The following is a 25821-nucleotide window of genomic DNA, read 5'->3' on the forward strand; positions in this document are numbered from 1 at the left end:
GTTTGTGTTTGGCGCAAATTAAGGGTTGTCTCAATTTCAAGCACGGAGATGTTTCTCTTCTGACTCCCGCGCTGAAATGAACTCTGCGTCCGATGAGGTGGAGCCAAGTGTCAACTCCTGGTGAACGAACTATAGTCATTCGCACTCAAAGATTCTGAGGGAAGACTATTTTGATACTTTTAAAAGCTACAATTTAAATGAAAAATTTACAGCTTTTTCGTAAGAAAATCCAATTATATCAAACATATTGTATAAATGCATAGTTAATTTTTCCTAAACTGAATGCAAGATGAGTTCATTAACATTAATTTAGTAAATTGAATAGAGGAAAAATGTATCAACTTTCTTAATCAAGCTGATTGCACTGATGTATTTTCACAATTGTTTTAAGTTACAAATAATATTTTGAGCTTACTTTTTCTCTATAAGAAATCTGATTGAATCATGATAATGTATACAAATATTTAAAACTCTAAAAATAGAAACCATTTAAAAAAAAGAATTTTTAATGCAGAAATTAAAACTAAATAAGAGAAAAACTGACAATAAATAAACTATTTATTTTATAAAAATTCATATTATATAATCTCATATTAATCACTAGCACAAAATGAAATGGCATATCAATGTTTATAGTAAATTTAAAACGCAAAATATCATAAAAATTGTTTCATATTAAGTAACATGCAAAATGGAATGCAGAAATTATGAATCACCATTAAACAATGGAGAAAAAATCATGAATAGGAACTAATTAGGACACGATAAAATTAATTTTAATAAAGAAAGCAACTTCCTTGTGTTAACTTTATTAAAAGAGCATTTACTTTCCCCCGGTATCAGAGGTGAAAAATATGAATACAAAGAAGTAGCATTCAAGTAGAGCTTAAAATAATATAGTTAATAAAATAATAGATATTTTTAAAGTTATTGCTATTTAGAAAATACAAATTCATTAAATTTATGGAAACGCAGGGTGGCCATAAGCACTCAGGAAGAAATTCCAAGACTTTTTTCTAATTTTATCGAATTTCCCTGATTTTTGCAAACAGTGGCATAAATGTAAAATGGCGAAGTGGTATAAACAGTGGCATCGATATAATATAAACTACAAAACAGTTTTTCTTCTCTTAGAGTTTAAACTAGCTATTTAAAAATTCATAAACAAACAAATAAAAATTATTGCAAATATAACTTATTTGGGAAAAATATCAGGTACCTTACAATGTAAATTTATACATTAACCCTGGAATTTTAGTTAAATTCATTCATTTTTCTAAGTTGATAAAATTCTTAGACTTATATCAGTAGCTCTCATTACCCTGTTTTGAAGCCAACCTGAAAATAGTGCATTTTCATTGACTAAAAAATTTTAAAAACATATACATACATTTTAAAAGGATCTATAATTAATTTTTAAAAAAATTATGTAAAGAGAAGAAAATTTTCTCTTTAAGCTCTGGTTTGACTAGCATTTGTGATAGAAAACAAAGTTAACAAAAAAGTGTGCAATGAATATCTAAATGACATAGAATAACAAACATTATCAAGTTTAAATATCATATAACATTAAATTCAAAAAAATGTAACCAAAAACAAGTAAGTACTAGTCCCCATTATTACAATCAAAAGAAAAACAACTAAACAAAATCAAAAGAGCATATTAGAGAACCATAATGTTGTACATAGTCACAATTTTTAAATAAAATATAAAAAAAATTAACTCTATGGTATATAGCAAGTTAACATGCTACAATTTTAAAATCGTATCCATGCATTTTAAAAGATTTTTAAGATTACAAAAATATTTTTTTCCATATAGTCCGAAATTAAAATTTTCTTAGTAAGAGATAAAAAAAGACCAACATGACTGAAAGAAGGGAACACGGATATTAAAAATGTATAAATAACATAAAATGGCAAACATCATATAATCAAAAATATTTCAAAGACCGTAGTTATAACAAAAAATATATTTAAATTGAGGTAATTACTATCCACTAACAACTGACTAACTATTAGTAACATTTTCAATAACAACAGCTCCACCTGATGGTTTTGTTAAAAATATGTCGCTATCAGAAAGCCCATTGGCCATTCCATATTCCTTTAAATGCTGTAGTAATTCTTGAGCATGCTCCTTAGTTACAGCTGCAATCATTGCACCACCCCATCTAAAAAATTTGTATTTAAAAAAAGTTACTACTTGGAGACACATTTGTCATACAATAACCTCAGAACCTCATAACGAACTGCAGAATATATTTCTAACAGTGGTGAAACTATATGATAACTGGACTATTCTATATGATAAAGGCATCGGGTTATACAGGCTATACTCACTACAAATTTAACCCTTATGCATTGAATATAATATAATGTTTTAAAATATAATATAATAAATATAGTTTAATGTTTTGCCACTATAGAATAATTCACATTAATACTGTTTATAATATCAATAAAAGAGACAACAAATAAGAAATACTATTGATAAGTAATAGTTATTATGAAGAATTTAAATTGAAAGAAGAGAAATTTTTTTGTAAAATCATAACATGAAAAATTATTAAAGATGCGAACAGGTGAAAATAAGAAAACGAAGTTCAACTATTGGCATGAGTTAGTTCCAGACTTTTTTTTGTAATCCTTTCTGCTTCCTTCATTAACCCAGTCCTTGCAGTTTTACTCATTAAAAAAGCAATAAAAATATACAACTTCAGAAAATTTTGTTACAGTTATTTATTTTTGGTTTTGTCACTTCACTCATAAACATTTGATAATTAACTTTACAGATTTACTTGAACTTAATTTTTCTCTCACAAAAGACTCATAACATATGATAAATGAATACTGATTTTTATTATTATTGTTTTATGCATTGTATACCTTGGCACAGCAATGAGAAAAATTTTACTTTTTTGTGGTTTAAAACTTCATAAAATACATTTTTTGCTCAGGTTTTGTTATTTTTAGAAATAAGTACTACTCAACCATACATTTTTTCATTTTCATACTTTTAATAATGGAGGGCTATGCTAGGGATAGTAATCGGATTGGGTTATTTGGAAAGTAATTTCTTTTTTTCATAATCAAAGACTTAACTTCATTTTTTCAGTCAACTGCACACTTAAGCCACATAATCATTATATATTTTGACCACTGATATAGCAATAATTTCTATATCAGCAATTTTTTTCCTGATATAACAAAAATTGCTATATCAGTAAAAAATTGTTTGATTTTATGTAGAAGTTTTTTGTTAGAACCTTTACAAATATAGAAAGTGAAAAGCAGTATTTTCAGCATATTTTAGTTCTTTACTATCAAAAAAGTAAAGATGCAGATCAAGCAAATATATATATATATATATATATATATATATATATATATATATATATATATATATATATATATATATATATATATATGCAATGTGCACGGAGTTGTATTTAAGGTGAGCCAGAGACCAGTTGATGCTGATGGAGACACAATAAAGGCGTTAATTCATATAAATTGGCCAACTCGTGAGATCGCTGAGGGATAAAATTTGTTAAATTCGACCCTTTGAAACAGATAGGTTTAATCTCGAAGCTCCATATATGGGTTTGTTTCATTTTTGAAATACATCATGTCTGGGGACAAGAAACGGGTAGTCCACAATATTTGTTCCAGGCTTTACAAAATGTCTTACACGGAGAAACCTTTATTGCAAATACCTTAAATTCAAAATTGCTACAGCCTAAAAGATGGCAGAAAGTATTGAAGCAGAATGGTCAATATACAATTCAATAAGATAACTATTCACTAAAAGAAAATAGACTTTCACTTTCTTTAAAAAAATAATAATAATAATATTTTTTTTAACAACCCAATAGTTTAGGTTTTCAAGCAATTTATAGAGATTATTGCTTATATGTCAAAAAAAAAAATTATAAAAACTGTTTGAACATGATTTGTCTTAACAAAAAATATACTAAAATTTATGACCCTTTTGTAATTTACTAGTATTTATCTGAATTGCCCCACATATTCAGAAGCCCACATATTAATTTATTTAAGCAATTAATATTTTAGCTTTACATTTGTAATAAACATAGTTAAGTTCACACTTTCATATGATATTTAAGTGCGCTTCTGGGGCAGATGCATTTTAAAACCCTTTTTAAAATCTGTTATCAACTTTTCACAATGTCACTAAAATGAGTTAGGTTCAACTCTAAAACTCATTTTAGGGACATCAATTCTAAGATATCACTCTAAAAAGTTTTAAAATTAAGATAGGTGTTCTTGAATTTCTTTAACTAACTTATAGTTGCTTTTAAAAACATTAAGTTCTATACTTAGCTATCTGTCTTTGAAGAAAAAAAAGCACTTTTACAAAAACCTATAAATTCTAAAAATTTATTTCAAATAACAAATCCCAATACTTTACTTAATTTATGACTTCCATGAAAAATTTTGCAAAGTCTAAGAATATACAAACATTAGAGCCTAGCCTACAACCTAGATACACAATCGAAATACCTATATTTTTGCTTCCTATTAAGCTAATGCTTAGGAACGGAAAGATAGCCTTATTTAGTAAATTTAATGTTAAACAATTTTAAAAGATTAAGGTTCAACATTTGATTAAAAAATATACGTGATAAGCTGCATTAAAAGGCATAACATAAAAATACAGTTTGTCAAGAATTTTTGATATGTGATGTTATTCAGTAAATGTGTGTACATTCTGAATATGTTGGTTTTCTGACAGTAGAATACTAAATAAAAGACTTAATATTAAGACTAAAACATTACTAAAGGAGATTAATTAGTGTAAGTTGACAATACCCATAAAAAATAACAGCAAAAGAAAAATAAGATAAACAGCATTGAAAGCATATAAAAATTTGAAAAAAAAGAAAGGGATCATTTTACAATGTAACTAAAGCATAGCAAACTCCCAAACAAGAATATTTTTATTACAATACAAGAAAATAAATCTCTAAGAAAATAACTATATTTTTAAGACTGTTAAATAAAAAAATCTAGGTAATGAAGTCCAATAAAAAATATATATATAGCAAAAGAAAAAAAAAGAAAATTAGAAGCATTGAAAGCATATACCAAATTTGAAAAAAAAAATGAAGAGATAGATTATTATATTGATATATTATATTGCAAACATAGCACAGAGAGATATATTATATTGCAAACTCTTGAACGCAATGAACTCTTAAATAAGAACATTTGAATTACAATAATAGAAAATAAATATCTCAGAATATATATATTTAACTATATTTCAAAGAACTAGATTTGTAAATAAAAATCTAGCCAATGAGAATCAAAGTGAAGGAATTTAATTATTCTATGCTGACTACTAATTAAATACAACAACAAAATAGTCAAGAAAATATAAAATAAACACAAACAGCATTGAAAGCATTTACTAAATTTGGAAGAAACTTTTTTTATTTTGAGACGAAATTTTCATAGATAACTCCTAAATAAGAAAATATTTAAATTAAATTACAAGAAAAATAACAGACCCTGCACCAGTTAATCGTGCTCCAAGAGCTCCATATTTCACTGCATGGTCAACTAGAATGTCCAACTTTTCATGGGAGCAATCATAATTGTACCGTAGACTCTGATGACTAGAATTCATAGCACCTCCAATCGAAACTAGATCTTCTTTCTCACATGCTTCGATAAACTGCTCAACGTTGCCAGCCTCTGTATAAACATGCCTGGCACGAGGAAGAAGCTTTAAATAAAAGACACAATACACTGGTAAAGTTTTATGCAATATTGACGATTTAGACATGATGTAGATGCTACTATGTTTTTCTTTCACTTTAACTCACTTAAGTTAAAATTTAATTAACCTAGTAGTGCTTAATACCTTTTAAGATAGGGTTTTTTGTTTGCATCAAAATCTGAAAAGAAGTACTATAATATCCCTACCAATAATAAAATAAACAGTTTAAGTTATTTATTGAAAGTGCTTTTTTTTAAAGAAAAAAAAAGATAACCTATTAAGCACAATATCTTCAAGTCAAAGGTATTATTGTAGGCACACACACACACATATATATAGCATAATAAATACAAAAATGAAAAAAAAAAGAAAATTAAGAAGAAAAGAAAAAGTTTTATTTACTGTGCATAAGCTGCAAGTAAATAGAACTCATAAAATAAGTTCAAAATGTAGAGAAAACATGGAAAAAATTACAGAACAATGAAAAAAGGGAAAAAGAAAAATAATGATTGTATTGATATATTTTGCTTTGGCTATATTGATACAATATTAGAAAGCACTCCTTTTTGCAGATATAATCGTGTGAGCTGATGAAAAGATTATATCTTTTATTTTCCAGATTATTATTTTTTTCTTCTTTACAGATTTTAATCATTATTTTTCTTTTTCCCTTTTTTCATTGTTCTGTAATTTTTTCCATGTTTTCTCTACATTTTGAACTTTATATATATATATATATATATATATATATATATATATATATATATATATATATATATATATATATATATATATATATATATATATATATATATACTGATTTAAGATAATTTAAAATAAAAAACATTTCTTTTTTACAGCACCAGACAGTACAGTATTAAACAACACTAATAGTAAAAACTGTTAAGAGAAGCATTAACAGTAACAATTAACTAACTGCATTATACAATAGTAGCAGCATTATTTTGCTACAGTTAAAAGTTTGCCATATTTTCTACAATAAAGTTTAAATTTAAAAATAAGAGAGGATTATTTGTAATAAGTATTTGTTTTTGAACAAGAAAATTTTGATCCTCATTTACATTGAGAATATACTAATTGTGACCTTGTTATAAAAAAAAGAGATCTAAATAAAAGGTAAATATGGTGAAAAATGTTATTTTTTGTCAGCAATTTATTCAAAACGCTTTTACATTTTTCGCTTTGTTTAAATTTTAATTCTTTTTCACTAATTTTCGTAGCATTGTAAAACTGGAAGAAAAAAATTAAATTAAATATGGATCCTCTGCCAACTAAGCAATTTACGAAACAAAAAGAGTGTTTTTGTATAATATAAATTGGCCAACAATTTAGTTTAAATATGTATAAAGTAAAAACATTTTACAATTATGCCACAATATTTAATAATTTGTATTCAATAAAGCTTTAGAGGGGTAATGGGGAAAATTACTAAAAAATCATATCTGACTAAATTAAAGCACCAGACTTAAAAACAAATACATTTTTAATATTCTAAGACTTTTAAACTAATTCTTTATTACTTGTTTCTTCTTAGAAACAAAATATACAACGTGTCCTATAATGACTGTATTTAATTTAGAAAATCTTAGAATCCTAGTAAAAAAAAAGTAAGTACATACATAGAACAAAAAAGAAATAAAAATCTAACAAATCACTACCGAGAAAGACAGAACATAAATCCTTAAAACCATTTGACTAATCCAGACGTAGATCTAGAATATTCAATAAATCTTTTTATAATAAGATGTTCATAAATTTGCAAGAGTGCAAATATTGCAAGATATTAATATTAAGCTCATTTCACAGTTAATAGTCTTATTCAGTTTCACATTATGTACAAATGTATTTTGGAAAGTGAAATTTTTTAACTGTTATTTTATGATGCAATTTTTAATAAAAGACCTTTAACTCTAATCATGCACATCTAAACTAAAATTCAGTTTCAATGGAAAAAAATTTGATATCAGAAAAAAGTAGAAAAATATCCCCTCTTCTAATGGTTTTGTACAATTTCAATATTCTCAGATGAATATTTTCTAAAAAATATTTCTACAACTATTATGTTATAATATGAAATACATATCAAGTAAAACAGCTTTAACCTAATCGTGCTTAGATAAATTAAAACCAATTTAATTTAATTGAAAAAAATAAAATAAATAAAAAGCAGAAATCTGGTAAAAAATGGAAAATTCTTATCCCTACTAATAATTTTGTAAGGTTTATTTTGCTATGTTATGTTACAATTCAATTTTAAATAAAATACCTTCTACTTTAAACATGCATACATGATTTAAATTGAATTATAATGGAAAAATGCAGAAATCTGCTTAGTGGAAAAATCTGATTTCTATTATTGGCTTTGTACAATTTCACTATTCTGTACAAATATATTTTGTAAAGATTGATTATTCCACTGTTAAATTATTATATGAAATACAATTTCAGAAATAAAATACCTTAAACGCTAATTGTGTATAGATAAATTAAAATTAATATTTACTTAGTAATAATATTTTTTAAAGAATTTAATGAAAATTGGAATAGAGTATGAATCGGATTGAGCTCTTAGAAAAGTCTCAAGCTGAAGGTTTCAACTGCTGATTTCAAAGCACTGATATATGCTGTACACTTGTATGGCCAACCATAAAAGTTGTTAAGCATATATCTGAGTCATCAAGTTTCATACAAATTAAGTAAGAGGAAAAGACTGCAATAGTACTACTAAACATGTTTTGGCATTAATATTTCAATTTAAGAGCAGTTAAATGCCAATTCAGTTAGGTTAAAGATTTACTAAGTCACTTCAAAGAAAATAAACACATAAGTACATAAAAAGTTATTAACAGTACAAATGAATGAATTCAATCTACTTCAAAATGTTCAGTCTCCAAATTTGGAAAGTGGAAACGATGCAGAATTTCTTTTAATTGGTCTAAATTTATCATCAGCTCTTCGCAAATGCTTGTTGTACTGTAAGGTGCACTGTTCAAAATTTCATCCAATATACCAAGAATTTCACTAGGGGATTTTTCTGATTGAGCTACCAGCTCACCTAATGTATTCACAGTTTTCCAGTCTAGATCTAAGTGCTTGGCTAAAACCTGTAAAAGAATTATAACATTTATAACAAAAAATAGTGACCAAGCTAAATCCATAATTTGAAAATAAAACAACCTATCATTTAATCCCAGACAGATTCTTGCAAGGATGGATTTTTAAAAAAGTTATGACTCTGTTTATGTAGATTATAATAAATAAAATTTACATAAAACAAACTAAGTGTATAGCTAAATTGAAAGATGAATTAAAATACTCTAATAGACAACAAAAGGTCTTTAAAAGCATATTTTTGTTAACTGTTTTATGACATTTTCACTTGACGGAGACATTTAATTTGAAATGAATAAAGTAGTTCAGGAATCATTTTTATCACTGCGATGTCTAGGTGTAAATATCTTTTGCAAATAGAGCATTAAGGACTGTGAATCTGTCAAGCTCACTGTCAGATTTATTTCAACAATATTAATTTACTTAAACTACAATTTTTTATTACCTCTTGAGTATAAAACCACCCACAGGTGTACTAGAATAGCATGGTTAGTAATACTCATCATATTCAAAATAACATTAAAAACTTTCTTTTAAATTTCTTAAAATGAATAATTAGCTTTACACAAAATATCCTGTCAAGGTTAAAGACCTAGGTGCTTTAGCCATTTTTGTTATTATTTTCTTTAAAAAAACGATTACTTTGTCAATAAACTAAGAACTAGTTCCTTTATCTAAACTTAAAATATAGTAAATGTAAAGCAAAGTACTGTAAAGCTATCAAAATGTGAAGAAAAATCTTAGCTATAACAATTACATTTGAAAACTTACAAGTTTTGCTTTTTTAAATAAAATTACTAGGTTTTGACATGAATTTCAGCTCCAATATTAAAAAAGAAAAAAAAACTTTAAATTGGTTTACTCCTCAATTAAATTTTTCAGCATTTTCTTAATTGAATCATTGATTTTGAAATGAGAAATCAGTAATTTGTGAATATAAATTTACAGATAAAAATGATAATATAATAAAAACATAATTTACGGATAAAATAAAAATTATTTTATAAATTAAAATAAACTTGTAATTTTATGATTAGGTATGCAAAAATACATTAAAATATTTATTGACAGATACCTTTATACTATGCAATACTTGTTTTCAGTATTTATAATTTACAATACTTAGTGATGAAGATTTGTTTGCTGTTTGTAATTATGAATCAATGTATGATTTGTAGAATTGAAAAAAATATGTAATTTGATTAGATGTAAGTAATATATGATTTAATGAAGATATTTTTAAAGTTGTTGAATAATTATAATTATAAAGTCCAACTACACTTCGTTATACAAAAACTGAAGGAAACTATGTTTTAATTTCTTACGAAATTCATTAAAATTACTTTTCCTTCCAATTTTTGCTTTTTAATTTTCACTTATTGATAAATTATTTATCGAATGATATTACTCAGAAATAATACTATTATTTAAACTAGATTGAATAAACCGCTTAAAAATTTAATTTTAATGCATTATATTTGTTTATTAAATTTTTTTTTGCCACTTGGGTTTGATGAAACTCATTTTCAAAAGGACAGTTTTTACCGTGGTTTTTTTTGCACTGTGAAAGGAACTTGCTGTTCCAGAGTTGAATAGATAATATTTTAAGATATAGATGTTTAGATAAAAAAGTTTTTATTTATTTAAACCAACATATTTTTTTTGCCACATATATTTCAATTTCCGATTCTTTTTTTGTTTATAAAAAAAACTATATCATATTAACTGACAGAATTTAAAATTTGAATGCACAAATTTAATAGCGACAGAAAAATAAATAAAAAACTATTATTAAAATGGTACTTCTCAGAAAGTCATGAAATTCAATAAACATAATTATTTATATCTGACAAATCAAACTTATTTTTATTGTTATTATATTTAGAATGATTTTTTGAAGAAAAAAAATTAGCATCTTAACAAGGAATTTTACAACTGTCTGCAAAAAGTTTGCTGTAAATGCAAACTGTGAAAGATTAAAATTAGCATTATAAAATTGTAAATGCTCTCTTGATTAATTTATTAGAAGCATATTTTTGACATAACTGCCAGTTTCAAGATTTTTGGGGAAAGCTAAGAGGAAAAGTATGAAGTTAAAAGAAAATACTTTTTCCTTCAGATTTTTCTAACATACATCATATATCATTTGAACTAATAAATAAGCATACTTAAAAGACCAAGCCCTTCGAACCATCAGAGCTACATCTTAGTGCATAAGAATCTAATCATTCGATAAAAAGTTATAGAGGGTGTAACATTTTGCACACTGTACATTTAAAACTGAATAATTAACTGCAATTGTATAGTATCATATTTTTTTGCTTTAATTCCTACAAACTTTAACAAATTAGTGAATCGTTCTTTCAATAGCAAAATTTGAAATTTACAATTCAACATCTAATATGAAGAATAACCTTCTGCTCTTTAGTTTATTTCAGAAGTTGGACATTCAATTTTTATTTATCTTAACCGCAGCTTTAATACTTCTGGAATAATTGGGAATCTGTTCCATTATTCTTCGGGATTTTTTTTAAACTGTGAGCGTCTAATCTTTAAGCTCTCACAAGAAGTGTAATTACATTAATCGTTTATTGCTAAAACATTTAATACCTTTTAATGTTTGAAAAAAGAGATATTTTTACTCTTTGGCATTTTAATTAAATTAATTTTTTCAATTTTCCACATGCAGATAGTTTTAACAATTTGGAGTTTGAACCACTAGCAACAAAATTCCTCAAAAGTAAAAGAAAAAATAAAGCTGAAATTCTACACAAATAAAGGAGAAATAAATAACACCACAGTAATAAAAATGAATGTTTTGTATGATATATAATTAAAAACCAAACTAATCTTATAAACGTGTATTCTATTCAGAGATGGATTAAAATGAAATAAATAATATTTACAAAACGTATTTATATAGCATTCACTGATCTTTTAGATCCTACAAGAAGTTTAATCATACCAGTTATTAATTGCTGAAATACTAAATTCCTTTTTATGTAAAAAAAAAGAAGAAAAACAAATGTTTTAACTCTCAGGCAATTAAGCCAAAACCCGGTTTTAATAAAAAAAAAACCTTCGCTTAAAACCTGATGAAGGCAAAATTCTTTTCACTTTCTTAGCATTTATTATTTTTTAAATATTTTTTCAAAATGCTAATTTTATTAAAAAATCTTTGTCAGTAAAAGAAAAAAAAAGAATAAGTTGTTTATTGCTTAAACACTGAATAATTTTCTTAAGTAATAAAAAGGAACAACAAAACAATTAACAACCATACTAAAATTTGACACATTAGTTATCCATTAGGATCCTCTTAACTCAGCAGAGTTTTCCAAGGTATAAGTTTTAGCAATACAGAACATATAAAATGTATTTTAAAATTACAAAGAACCTTGCCAGCTAGTATACATTCAGCGACTCGTTTATTGAAGTCACTCGATAAAGCTTTTTCTTTTTTCACACCAGAATTCACAACAATGAACTGCAAATCTTCTGGCAAGTGAATATTTACAGAGCGAAGAGGCTTGAAGGAGATTTTTTTGGCATAACCTGCAACACAAAAATGTTAACATTGAATGAGTGCATTATTTAAGCTAGCAATTTAATAACATATTTTTATTAGGTGATAGCAACAAAAAATATTTTTTATGTAAAATCAGAGATAATATTAACAATATAAGCATTGATATTTTAATATAAAAACGCAAATAACCATTTTTTTTTTCAATAAAGAAAGGAACAAATTTCAGTTTCATGTATTCAAAAATAATTTGTCATTTAATATTTTTTTATTTGATGGTTTTAAAATTTTTTTATGCATAACCTTGAATTTCAGCAACATAAAAAAAGAAAGAAGAAAAGGGCAGGTGTTTAAACAGTCCTAACTTAGATGAAATTAATACATTTAACTTTAATCTTTTCCATAAGCTAACATGCTCCAAGGATAACATGTACTCACATCCTAAATCAAAAAGTCCTTTTTTTTAAAAGAAAATTAAAACTTTTTGAAAAATCAATTAAAGAAAAAATGTCTTTTAGCTCGTAAATGATAAGGCATACATACTTTTGATTGACATTTTGTTTATCAAAAGAAAATTTAAAAAAAAATTTAAAATACAAATAAAGATTCATTCTTAAAAAATGCACTATTCTGAGTTTTCCAAATTTACTTTGAGACAAATGAATCATAGAAAATTAAAAGGGTGAATGTAAAGTAACCATATTATGAAAATTAATTGATTAGGACTTTAACTGATGTAGTAGTTAGAAGAAATTTATAGTAAAATCATTTAATTTCTAATGTGTATTACAGAGGAGTAAAATATTTATAATTTCAACAATTATTGACTATAAAATACATTTAATAGAAATTAGGTTCATATGAAGGATATAATCAAGAGGAAGAATTGGTAGTCACAGTTAATTTACTTATCTGGAATTAAATTAAAAAATAGTTATATTAGTAGTTTTTATTTTATTTTCTTAAATAGTTGCAACAGTCACGATTAATGAATGATGCTAAGAACTAAATAAAACCAATGACAGCATGATATAAAAATATAACTAGTAATGACCACAAGTACAAAATTGGCACAAATCAACAAGCAAAAATTAAAAAAAAAAAAAAAAAAAAAAAAAAAACATTTGAACCTTTATCTGCAAGGAAAATAATTGCTTGATCCATACCACCTCCTCGAGTACCAACATATTGTTCAGCATTTGCACACAATTCAGCCAATTCAAACTTTCCTATCCCATGCCTATAAGAATAATTGAATAAGGTTTACGATGTTTAGAAACATTCGTTGTTATCATATTTTGCAAGAACCCAGCGCATTATATAAACAGTTCACTGAATTTTTTTCCATTTACAAGCTAGTTTTCATAAAAACAGTATGAAGTAAACATCAAACTCAAAATAAAGCTTTTAATTAATAAGCTAACTTTTTTCATATTGGATTAATCTTAATGCACTTAATAGCATAAAAATTAAGAATAATTGATATTCTTTAATTCAAAAAATGCCAGTGATGTCTTCAATACTAATAATTTCTTATAAGGAATAAAAGTCAATGTTTCTTATCTATGTAGTAGGTAAAGAAAACAAAGAAAAAATTGTCTGTTTCACGAAGAAATTTGCACACCACTTTAAGGACGTAGAAACATAAAAACAAAACTATAGCTTCGTGACAGAATGACAATGTTTCATTAACTTTACCGTTTCGAATTTATACTGTTGATTAGAAAATAAACCAATAAATAAATAACTAGTTATAAAATAACTATCATAAAAAATCATTATACTAGTCCAGTGTTTTCACTACAGCGCGAGAACGCGAGAATCTCGCATATTTTTTTCTTTTCTCGCATTAAAAAATGATTACCGCGAGAAATTCGCGTATTCTATAAATCAATTTCAAAATTCGCGAAATTCTCGCATTTTGGAAAAAGTTTCGAATTACGTCATTTAGAATAAAATCCGTTTCACTTTTCTTCCTGGATCTTCATTATTTTTAACACTTGCCCCGTTATCTATCTTCCCTATTTACCAGTAGGTATTGTTCAGAACCTTTTCGAACAACAGAACACAACCCCTCCGAACCACGGAACCCCTTTCAGAACACATTTCTCTGCAATCACGTGTTTACTCTAGGTATGGTTTTTCATGTAAGACGCTCAAATTTTTTTATGCACTAATGTAAGATGGACAAATACCTAGTAAAGGCAAAATCTTCTATGATGATGCAGCAAAAATATTCAATGCTTTAGAAAATAGAAGACGTTAAAAATGTATTATAATAAAAGAAATGATTTTTTTTCCAAGTCTATTTGTATTTTTTCAGTTTTTGGAAATATCACTTAACTTTTTGAAAACTCACCCTGTTTTTAAGAAAAGGGTGAGAAATTCTCACCCATTTTTCATCTATGATGAAAACACTGTAGTCACTCACAAATAAAGCCACAGTTATTTCTTTGTTTAATTTTTACATTGTAATTTGATATGAAAATTGAGTTTATTATTGACATCTCATTTGTATTAATTATTTAAAGGGGGAAAATGACATACTTTATTTAAGCCTAATTGAAATTTAAGTTTTCTTATGCATTGGCACAATTTTCTCCAATTTTTAACCTTAAGAATGTTAATAACTTTTTCAATTGAATTGATCTATTTCAGTGGAGTCATTTTTGAGGTCTTATACTTATGGGTTTTTGTAAGAAAGTTTTTCTAACAGCTACGATATCCTGGAGCAACCAACCCATTTAAGTCTTTGTAATCCTGTCAATTTGGCTACACCAAGTGACCCATATGCAAGATTACAAAGCAAAATCTTTTATTTTAAAATGCTTACAAGTTCCCTCATTCCATAAAGTAAAGGCTTAAGTCTCTGATACACAACAGTCAGGATAAATCTTCTTTTTTTTTTTTTTTTTTTTAAATGAAGCAGTTTTTTTTTCTGCCTGATGAACTAAAGTAATAAATGCATATTTAAGAGTTTGAGCAACAATAAAAATATCATTCATGTAAACCAGCATTTAGATTAACAAGGTAAAAATATTTCCTTGCATATTGATCATAAGATCTAACTCGGGTAATTTATTAAATCTACTTTTACTGCAAAAAAAAAAAAAAAAGAAATTGTTCATTATTATTATAATTCCATTTATTTACTTTTTGGAAAAGTTCGGCTCTCATTTATGTTACCAGATCAGCTTAAGAGGGAAAAAATATTAGACTATTAAAATACAGGTATTAAACTCAGATATTTTCAATCTTATTAAAAATGTTTGGTGTCTAATGCCAAAAATTACCTTTTGTTTCTTTAATGCACTCAGTAGACGCACCATGGAATATGAACTAGAAATTATTTATTTATATATGCATATTTAAACATTGACAATTTAACAATTTTGACAACTCAGTTTTCATTTGAATTTTGCACACAATAATTTTAGCATTTAATGGTTGGACTGCATTAAAAATGCTATTTACAGTGCATAAGTAGCTTTGTTTCATGACAATCCATTTTGTGACAGAGTTACAGACTGATACTTATCATAACTAAACAATGTAAGAGCAAATTTAATAATGACCAAAAAACAAAACAAATACTAAACATAGCTTACAATTCATGTAGGTGACACTTATAAGCAACAGCCATTGCAGAGGCACAAACCAATGAACTTGAACTGGAAAGACCAGCAGCAGGCGGCAGGTTGCTTGATACAAGCATGTTAAAACTGGGAGCAATTTGAAATTTGTCAGCGAGGCCAAGAATTGCTGCAAAGATGTAGTTGTACCATGACATGCCCTTACTCATTTCTTTCTGAATTTCATCAAAGGCAATTGAGATGGAAGGATACTTTTCATCGACATTTTGAATATTAATTTGCTTTTCCTTATTATCACCAACAGCTATTAATATACTTTGTTCTATAGCAATAGGAAGAACTTGAAAGTCATTATAATCTATATGCTCTCCAATTAGATTAACCCTTCCTGGACTCCTTACAAAAAAAGAAGGCGTGGATTTAAATGTTTCTTCAAAAGAGCTTTGAAGAGCTTGAATTCTCTTTTTATCATTGGTTACACTTATGGCCTCTACTGGAAAAGAATTCATTTTTCTATAAAAAAAGAAATGAAAGAGAATTAGAGGATGACACCACACACAAAAGAATTTTTGAAATTCAATATCAAAAATTTATTATTATATTCGCAAAACAATTTCCACAGTTTAAATACCTTTACCTTGTCTATAATGTACCTTTTAAAAATAAATTTGAAATGTTTTGATAAAAAAAAATTATTTTATCACACCAAAAACAGATTTTTCAATAAAAAATAAGCACCTTTTAAGTATTTTTTAAACACTCAAAAAATTTATTTAAAAACTTTCCAAAAAAAATTATAATTAGGATTTGTGCAGTATTAAAAATTAATTTTTTCTATCATTTAAAATTCCTAAATTATAAACATAAAATAAAATAAATTTTAAAAAATATACATAATTATGATAAAATAGCTAGTTTCCGATAAATATTGCAGAGAAAATTGTGAAAATCATGAATTTTTTGCAATTTAGAATGATAATCGATACAGCAGAGAAAAAATCTATTTTTAAAAGATAGAAAATTAAGCACTTCTTACAAGAAAGCTTGCGCATTCTATTATTAATTTTTTTTATCATTTAAAATTCCTAAATTATAAACATAAAATAAAATAAATTTTAAAAAATATACATAATTATGATAAAATAGCTAGTTTCCGATAAATATTGCAGAGAAAATTGTGAAAATCATGAATTTTTTGCAATTTAGAATGATAATCGATACAGCAGAGAAAAAATCTATTTTTAAAAGATAGAAAATTAAGCACTTCTTACAAACCTCGAATAAAAAAAGTACCTCTAAGGGCTTTTAAAAAACGCAAATCAAAAATAAACACCTTTAAGCACTTTTTAAAAATGCTAAGCACCCTGTAAAAAATATATTGAAAATTGTTGCTTTATATTTAGTAGTATTTAATTTCCTGAAATTATTTCAACAATAATTTTTTTAATACATTGAAATTTACAATCATTAGATAAGAAAATTAAAATAACACTCCAGTTTTAAATATTTAAAGCATATAGTGTATTTTACAGAAAAATGTCTAACACAATGTTCCCTCTGCAACAGCAAAATTTTGATATTTCCTATTTGAAGCTTGAAAAAAAAAATACATTTAATAAATTTCTTAAGATATTAAAATAACTGTAGTTTCTTTCAATACTTTACTTAAAGTCAAATAATAACACAGAATTCCACAAAAATATCATAATCAAATATGTTGCACACAAGTAAAAGTCAAATTTATTTACAGATTAAGTAAATAAAGCTAAAAAGCTAGTACGGCTTTGTTAAACTCGAAAAAAATTTGTTGCTTCAAAACTTTATTTCTAATATTGTACAACTTAAATCAAAACAATTTAAATACATTTGAATAAAAAAGAATATAAAATAAATTACAATGTAGCATAATCAAATATCATAGCTGATTTAAAAGCTTCATAATCTTTTTCTTGATTGTTTCTATTTTCATTTTATATGCAATAGTACAAAAATCAAAACTATGTAATAAACCCCATATAATATAGTAAAAAGCATAGCTCGATTATACTAGTACAGTGAGTAGGTATACTTGTGATGCAGCTAAAGTTACTATTGAATACAGTAATAAATATGGTTTAAAATTCTAGTGCACTAAATCTGGCAGCGATTTTTACTTATTTTCTCAACTTTTTTTACATAAAAATTAAATAGTCATATTGTGCATAGTTTTTCATTATTAAATCTTACTACAAGGAGTAAATCAAGCCTCTCATTTTTATTATAACTTGTGGGTGGAGAAGACAAACTAAGTTAATTATTTCCAGATTAAGACATGAAAGATGAAGACATGAAAGATAATGTCAAACAAAATTAAAAGAATTAAAAACGAGATTAAGAATGTAATTCTAATATATTTATAAATGTAATTGATACAGACAATACTAACCACAATAATTTCATAGATTTGTGAAGTAAAATTCTGCACTAATTTTAAATATAAACACCAATTTTACAATAAACGATTTATCTATGCCGAAAAACGATCATAATACTTCAAGGTTAATTCTTGTGTTAGACAGGGTTGTATACTTTCTCCAACAATCTTTTCAATTGCTATTGGCTGGATTATGAAAAAGTATCAAAGAATAAAATGAGTACAAGATGGAACCTTGCTGAATACCTCTCTAATCTTGATTTTGAAAACGACTTATGTTTACTACCAATACCCTTCAAAACATGCAAACATTTTAAACATTGAGATAAAGAAAATGGGGCTTATTATCAACCAAAATAAAACTAAAATTTTGAAAATTAATCTTAAACAATTAAATGACATATTTTAAAAAAATAATAAACTGGCGGAGGTAAGCAGTTCTAGGTATCTTGGAAGTATAATATTAACAACTGAGGAGGAACTAATGAAGACATGCTAAATAGATTAAACAAAAGCCCGAAGCAGTTACGCTATTCTCAATAAATTCTGGAAAAACAAAAACATAACAAATTTAATAAAAATTAGAATTTTCAATACTAATGATAAATCTGTCCTACTATATGGATCTCAGACATGGCACAGCAATAAAAATATCGTGGAAAAACTTCAAGTCTAACTGTTTAAGAAGAAACTCTCGTATCAGCGGGTTTCATAAAATTTGTAATGCAGAAATACTTAGAAGAGTAAAACAGAAACCACTTGATCTGGAAATTAGAAAACATTAATGGAAATTGATTTGTCATGTTCTACGTAAACCTGAAAAATTTAAAGCAAAACAAGTTCTTGATTCAAACTCCTAGGGAAATAGAAAACAATAAGAAAGACATGGAGAGAAGCAAAAAATCTGGTCACAAATAGGGTAAGATGGAAAGCAATGATAGAAGTCACATACTCCAATTCGGAGAGAAAAGGTATATGTATGCAGGTATGTTACTTTAAAAAATATCTTGTACAAAATCACTAATTAATTCATATATTGATAAATGTATACATTTTAAAATATGTGAAGAGCTAAAAATTCAAGATGATAGAACTGTATCTTGAAATTAAATCAAAATAACACCAAAAAGCACTGGAACTAGAGCTATTACTATTTGAAGCATTTAATTTCACGGCATTTCGTGATACTTCATTCAGCATTTTTTCAGCTGTTTTCATGTGGTTTTCAAATTAAGATATATAGGATATTGTAAAGACAAGTGACTGTTGACATATTCAATTCATAAAAATTCCAACACAATTTCAGGTTGTTTGATAATTGTTATTTCTGAAGACATTTTTCATCTTTTAGCACTTTTTACATGATTTTCCAAATTTCAATGTGTTTAATATGATGTTATTACTACATTCGAAATTTGAATTTGAGTTTTTGAACTCTATTTTTTTAGATGTTTAATTTCATAACTTTGTGACAATTTAATAGAATAATAAATTTGTTACTTTATCGTAACTTCAGGTTATTGGATTTCATCGTAATTTCAGGTTATTGCATGATAGTTTTTTTAAAAAGTTATATATCATTTTCTTGGTCCTTTCACTTGGTTATCCAAATTCCAAAATTTTTAATATTATGTTGTTACAACGAGTGAAATTCGAATTAGAGGTATCACAATATTCTATGTTTAATTGATGATGATTCCATCATAGCTACATGTTGTTAGGTCATAGTTTTTAAGGAAGCTACTTATCATTTTTGATCCTTGGTCTTTCAAATTCCGATATTTTTAATACAATGTTGTTACGATATGCGAATTTCAAATTTGCATCATAACATTTTAACCTGTTTAATTTCATATGATTCCATCACAATTTCTTGTCGTTTGATGATGGGTTTATTTGGCAGTAATTTATCATTTTATCAGTCCCTTCCCACAGAATTTTTCAAATTCCCATATTCTTAATCAGATGTTATTATGACATTCCTGATTTCAACATAATATGTCGCCCAATGATATTGGGTCTTTCAGAAAGTTTGTTTGATTCTATAATGCTACATAATGTGTGTATAGGCAGAATATATAATAAAAGAAATCTTCTAAAAATTCCTACGTACAGCTTTCCAGAGATTTAATAACCTGTTAAGTTCTTCAAAAGTTCATTGATATATAAAAATTACAGTATGAGAAAAGTAGTTAGATAATATATTGCTATTAAAGTGATACTTATTATATTTAGCCTGAAAAGGAAAAAACTTATTTTAATAACAAAGAAATGTTTCTCTATTCTCGATTTATGTTACAGAACAATTTTCAAGCCATAAAAACATATGATTAAATGCACAATGTTTAATAATCAAATAATGTAAAGATATTTCAAGAACAATATAATTATTCCATAAAACTTCATAAATAAAAAAAATATGCAAAAACTTGTCAATTATTATGTATTATGGTTTTTAAGGGAAAAATTCTCCACAAATTTCTGATGTTCATAAACAAATGGTGCAATTTTTAAAGAAAATAAATAAATTTATAAAAAATAATAAAAAAAACATGATGTTTAAACGCAGGCACAGGCGATCTGTAACAATGGCTTACATAAAAAACTGTAAGCTTATTGAAAATCAAATAAATGGTGTTTTCCAGAAATTTTCTTATTTTAAGTGTAAAGCAAATGATATAAAATATATTTAAAAATTTATCATATATTTAAAACTTTAAAATTAATAGCTTACCTTTGCTGATTTCTATTGCTTTCTGTAAGCTGTCAAGTTCTGTTCATTCATTAAGCTCACCAATGTCCTTCATGCAAGTTTTCATACAAGTAACAAGAATGTTGAAAACTGTTATTCAATCTAAAATTGAGAAACATAATAAGATTAAATAAAAAAAAATTAAAATACTTGGAACATGCTTCAGTTTTATTATACTTATATTAATTTTTTTTTTTAAATATATTTGAATTCCTGCATTTCCTGGTTAGCCAGAATTGCAAAGATTAAAATAAAAACAAATTGCAAAAATTAATAAAAACAAATAAATTTCAGGCTAATAGGACAAAATTGTAGGAGATAAAGTTAAATGATAAAAAAGGCACTAAAATGACTATGTAGAGTAAATAAATTTGCTAATATAAATAAAGAAGATCGACTTATTGGCACCCTACCTGGTTATTACTAGAAAGTGGCAAAATAGAAACTAAAAAAAAAATCCCAAAATGGGACAAACTCTAAAGGCAAAACTTGTAATCATCATTGGGCAAGTTAATAACATTTATCATTAATTAATTCCAAGTAAAAAACCTAGGCAATTTCATTTCTTGCTTGAAAAATTTCAATAAAAGGAAACAGGTTTCTAATAAGGAAATATTTTTATTGACTTTAATGAAAGAGAATATTTTAGCATCAATACCCGTCAGGGCTAACTACAATCGCCTTGATGTCAAAGGTTTCTAGTAATTGGAAAAAAATAATGGCTGGCCTGATTACAAGTTATACTACAGTGGAAACAAAGAAAAAAATTCTGTGACTTTTACAGATTAATAATATCAAATTTTCTTGATTTTTAAAATCCGTAACATAAATTTCATAATCATTTTTTTCAGTTATAATGTATCTTTATAACTAAAATATATTACAAAACACTTATACTTTCTACTTGCAAATAAAATTGCATAAATTTTAGAACCTCATTACAAGTCAATTTTTTAAAGGAATAATCAGGGACTTGAATGTACCTTAAAGTTAAATTCTTTTTCTCTGATGTTTTAATTATTTTAATTAAATTCCCTGATTTTTCCAATTCTATAAAATTCCCTACCTTTTTCGTACATTCCTTTTTTTGTTTCCTTTTTCGTACATTCCTTTTTTTGGGGGGGCACTGGTACCAATATAAGTATTTATAAATACATCTGTGTATAAGTATTTAAATAAAAAGTTAGAGAAAAGTAAAATATTTCCTAGAAGTTTTTAATGTATCCTTTGTTATTTATTTTTAAAAAAAACTTTAAACTGAAAATATGGATACAAATAATATTTATGTATGTTTATATATCACAAGATTCGTAGTGAAATGATCGTAGAGAGAAAAATAGTATTAAAATGATATTAAAACAAAAACATGATATTTTACTAGCGAATCTTAAGGTTAGAAAATAATTTATAAATAGAGAAAGTTTTATATATTTTGATAGCCTAAGCAATAACCTGTACTTGAAGTAAATTTTTACGTGCTTATCACTACACTGATCAAAACAAATATACTTCACCGGTAAATGGAAATATTGTTTCAATTTGTTACACCAATTATATTGTAAAATATTATATAGAAAATAATTAAACATTAGATAATTTAGAATACAAAAGTAATTTCTATCAATTAATTTAGAATAAAAAACAACAAACCAGACAAAAAGTGCTGAAGCATTCCACAACGGCAAAATTAAAAGTCGTTTGTTTATCTCTTGGCCAGCGAGTAAGAAGGCTTATCTTGGCTTATCTTGAGCACAAGAAGGTGAATCATGACTGCTTATTTTTGTCTATTCAAAGCACAAAAAAGCTTATCAACTTTAAAAAGAAAATAGGAAAGAATATATACTTCCACTTTTACTCATAACTAAACTTGGAATTACAGCCTACTAAATGGACTGTTGAACATGTAAAGCTAAACGCAGATGGCTCTACGGGTTTAAATTCGTCGTAAGACTCCCGGGCTACTACTTCCGATTGATTTTTATGCCTAAACGTGAAAAAGATCGCCATCAAATATTATTATACTTGTAGTGTTTACAATCACGTTTTATTAATTTAAATTTTGAAAGAATGTTGAAGACTTCGTAGGCATGCTATGCTCTGCAAGATGCTACCTAAAAAATAACTAACGATGATATTTTACACAAATATAGCCATATAAAGAATAACACTCAAAATATGGTAAAGCTTATACTTTATTAATGTTGTGATATTAATTTTCTGAAATTTATTCCAGGCTCACAACAAGTTAGAATTTATTAATGACAGAAACCTCTTATAAATTTTAAAATAACGCACAAATTTAAACATAAATGACATTAATAAAATTTTTCTTTTAAAATATAGATATTAAAATTATAACTCTAAAAGATGCAGAGACAATTTTATATCTGTCTTTGATTTTAGTATTAGTTTTTTGTACATAACACAGGAATTAAAAACTATTACTATATTGGCAATAATTAAAAACTTTCATGCAGCAATGCTCGCGCGATGGTCATTGGGCTACCGAAGCGGGGGTGCCCTTCCCTCTGCAGAGGATCAAAATTGTGATGGCATGTCTTCGGATCATCCTCAGGGATGTTTCCCAGACCATGGCCAATAGCCCATTGTGCCGCTCTAGTGCGACGTAAATGAACTACAAGTACAACAGTTTCATGGAACAATGACGGATTTTGTAATGTATTCATGGCACATCGTAAAACAATGACGAGTCTGAGTTTTGAGGTTTTATTTTCTTTAGAAAAAATTTAAAAAAAATATATATGGCAAAATTTCTCAATTATAAGTGCTTTCTGTTAAGAGCCAAGGTAATGATTGTTTTATATTCCTTAAAAATATACAAAATCAATTTTTCTGTATCTCAGAGTATTATAAACAATAATTATGAAACATTTTGGATGTATTAATTTTTTAGAATTTTTATTCCTGGAGATTTTTAATATTTAGCTTTTTTTTAAATAAATATTATAAAATTGCTCTTATCGGAATTAGGTTTCTAATCAACATCATGTATAGCTTTGATTGAAAAATAGTACAAAACCTAATATAATCCCAACTGTCACAAAATATATCTTCAATAAGGGAAGAGTATAGATAAAATAAGTATAGGCTTGTAGTTAGTATTATGATCGCTTTTTCCTCAGACCTTAAATGCATAAAAATTTATTGACAAGTTCATTTTTAACTATTATCTGGAAAATTGTGGGAAAATCAGATCCACCATAATGTTCAGTGTTCAAAATAAATAACAGACCACCCTGATTAACTTTTTGATCATATCAACGGATCTTCACTTTCTAGAACTCAATCTTAATAGTTCAAGAGGATGACTTCAAATATGATAATAGACGATATTTCAAGTCATAAATTGAGGAACGAAAATGTACTTTATCTGGATAAACAAACCTTTTTTTCGGCGGATTCAATTTACTAAACCCCCAATATATAGGGGTTCGCCGCTGTCTGGGAATAGTTGTTTCCAATATTTTGGTCAGGAGAACGGTCCAAAGTTTGGATTTCTTAATATTAATTTTACTTTACGCGTATTTCGCCCATTTCTAGAACTCTAAACGAGTGAAAGATTTTTTCCCACTTAAATATGAAATTCATTTGTCCAAACATAATTAATCCCATGCTTAAAATAACTTTCAGCATAAATATTTTTATAACTTTATTTATTTACAGTCGAAAATTTTTTAAATGGTAAAGGTGATAGTTTTTTGCATAATTTTAACGAATGTAATTTTACACTGGTGAAATAAGTTAAGAGAATTTGCATATTCTATGGAATTTCATGAGAAGAACTCAACTGAATATAAATTCCCTGCTTCTAGACAAAAATGCAAATCCTGTGCATCAAATAAGGAAGGGTACACGTGTGTGTATTCGGAGATCCTTGAAACAAATTGTCCTTGAATCCTTGAATTGTCCTTGAAATCCTTGAAACATATATCCTTGAAACAAATTGTCATATAAACTTGAAATCGGATTTAATTTCATTCTGCCCAATATTCTAATAAGTAATAACAATCTGCTTAGTAAATAATTAACGTGGGTAAAATGCAAGAAAATAACATGTAGTGAAAATAGCAGTTTTGTGATTAAACATGAAGAAGTGAGCTAGTACAGTTACTAGTTTTCAACTATCAAATATCTAGCAAACTATTGTTATCAACAATTACATAAATTCTGTAGTTTATTAGGAGAGATTACTTTTTCTTTTAGTTATAAATTCAGAACTATATCCTAGGGGAAGGCTGAGCAGTAGCTTGCTTGTCTCTTCTTCTGCACCGCCGCGCATGTGCTATTTACAGCCTAGGTCAGCTCAGTAATATCAGGGAACTGTGGATAAGCTCTGTAAATATATATATATATATATATATATATATATATATATATATATATATATATATATATATATATATATATATATATATATATATATATATATATAAACAATAATATAAACTTTGCAACAAATATCCAAACGATAAGCATACAGCTATAGTAGAATTTCAAAGCAAAATTGCTATTTTAAAAATCTTTCAATTTTCAATGATTTATTTATAAGAGAAATTGTGAACATTTTTCTCAATTAATCAGCGTGCATACTGCTACGTTAAAACATATACATTTAAGCAAAATGAAAAGAATAGTTCT

At 26.2% G+C, this 25821-nt stretch overlaps 1 protein-coding gene across 4 annotated transcripts in view; it reads right to left on the reverse strand.

The window, feature by feature from the left end:
• Positions 1 to 540: 540 nt before the first annotated feature.
• Positions 541 to 25821, reverse strand: part of Galk (N-acetylgalactosamine kinase) — a 36928-nt gene continuing 11647 nt past the window's right edge. The window contains exons 1-8 of one of the 4 annotated variants that reach the window (XM_016053048.4): positions 22813 to 22875; positions 21145 to 21264; positions 16013 to 16510; positions 13535 to 13644; positions 12276 to 12433; positions 8644 to 8874; positions 5538 to 5755; positions 541 to 2174 (exon numbers count right to left, since the gene is read on the reverse strand). In XM_016053048.4, the coding sequence (XP_015908534.1) occupies positions 2012 to 2174; positions 5538 to 5755; positions 8644 to 8874; positions 12276 to 12433; positions 13535 to 13644; positions 16013 to 16506 (1374 nt within the window). In that variant the 5' untranslated portion in view covers positions 16507 to 16510; positions 21145 to 21264; positions 22813 to 22875 and the 3' untranslated portion in view covers positions 541 to 2011. Of the gene's footprint in view, positions 2175 to 5537; positions 5756 to 8643; positions 8875 to 12275; positions 12434 to 13534; positions 13645 to 16012; positions 16511 to 20523; positions 20654 to 21144; positions 21265 to 22812; positions 22876 to 25821 lie in introns of those variants that run through there. The other 3 variants (XM_071177838.2, XM_043053669.3, XM_043053668.2) reach the window with 3 other exon arrangements.

This window comes from Parasteatoda tepidariorum, chromosome 2 (genome assembly GCF_982258835.1).
Source record: "Parasteatoda tepidariorum strain Cologne lab strain chromosome 2, Ptep-v5.0, whole genome shotgun sequence".
NCBI lineage: Eukaryota > Metazoa > Arthropoda > Arachnida > Araneae > Theridiidae > Parasteatoda > Parasteatoda tepidariorum.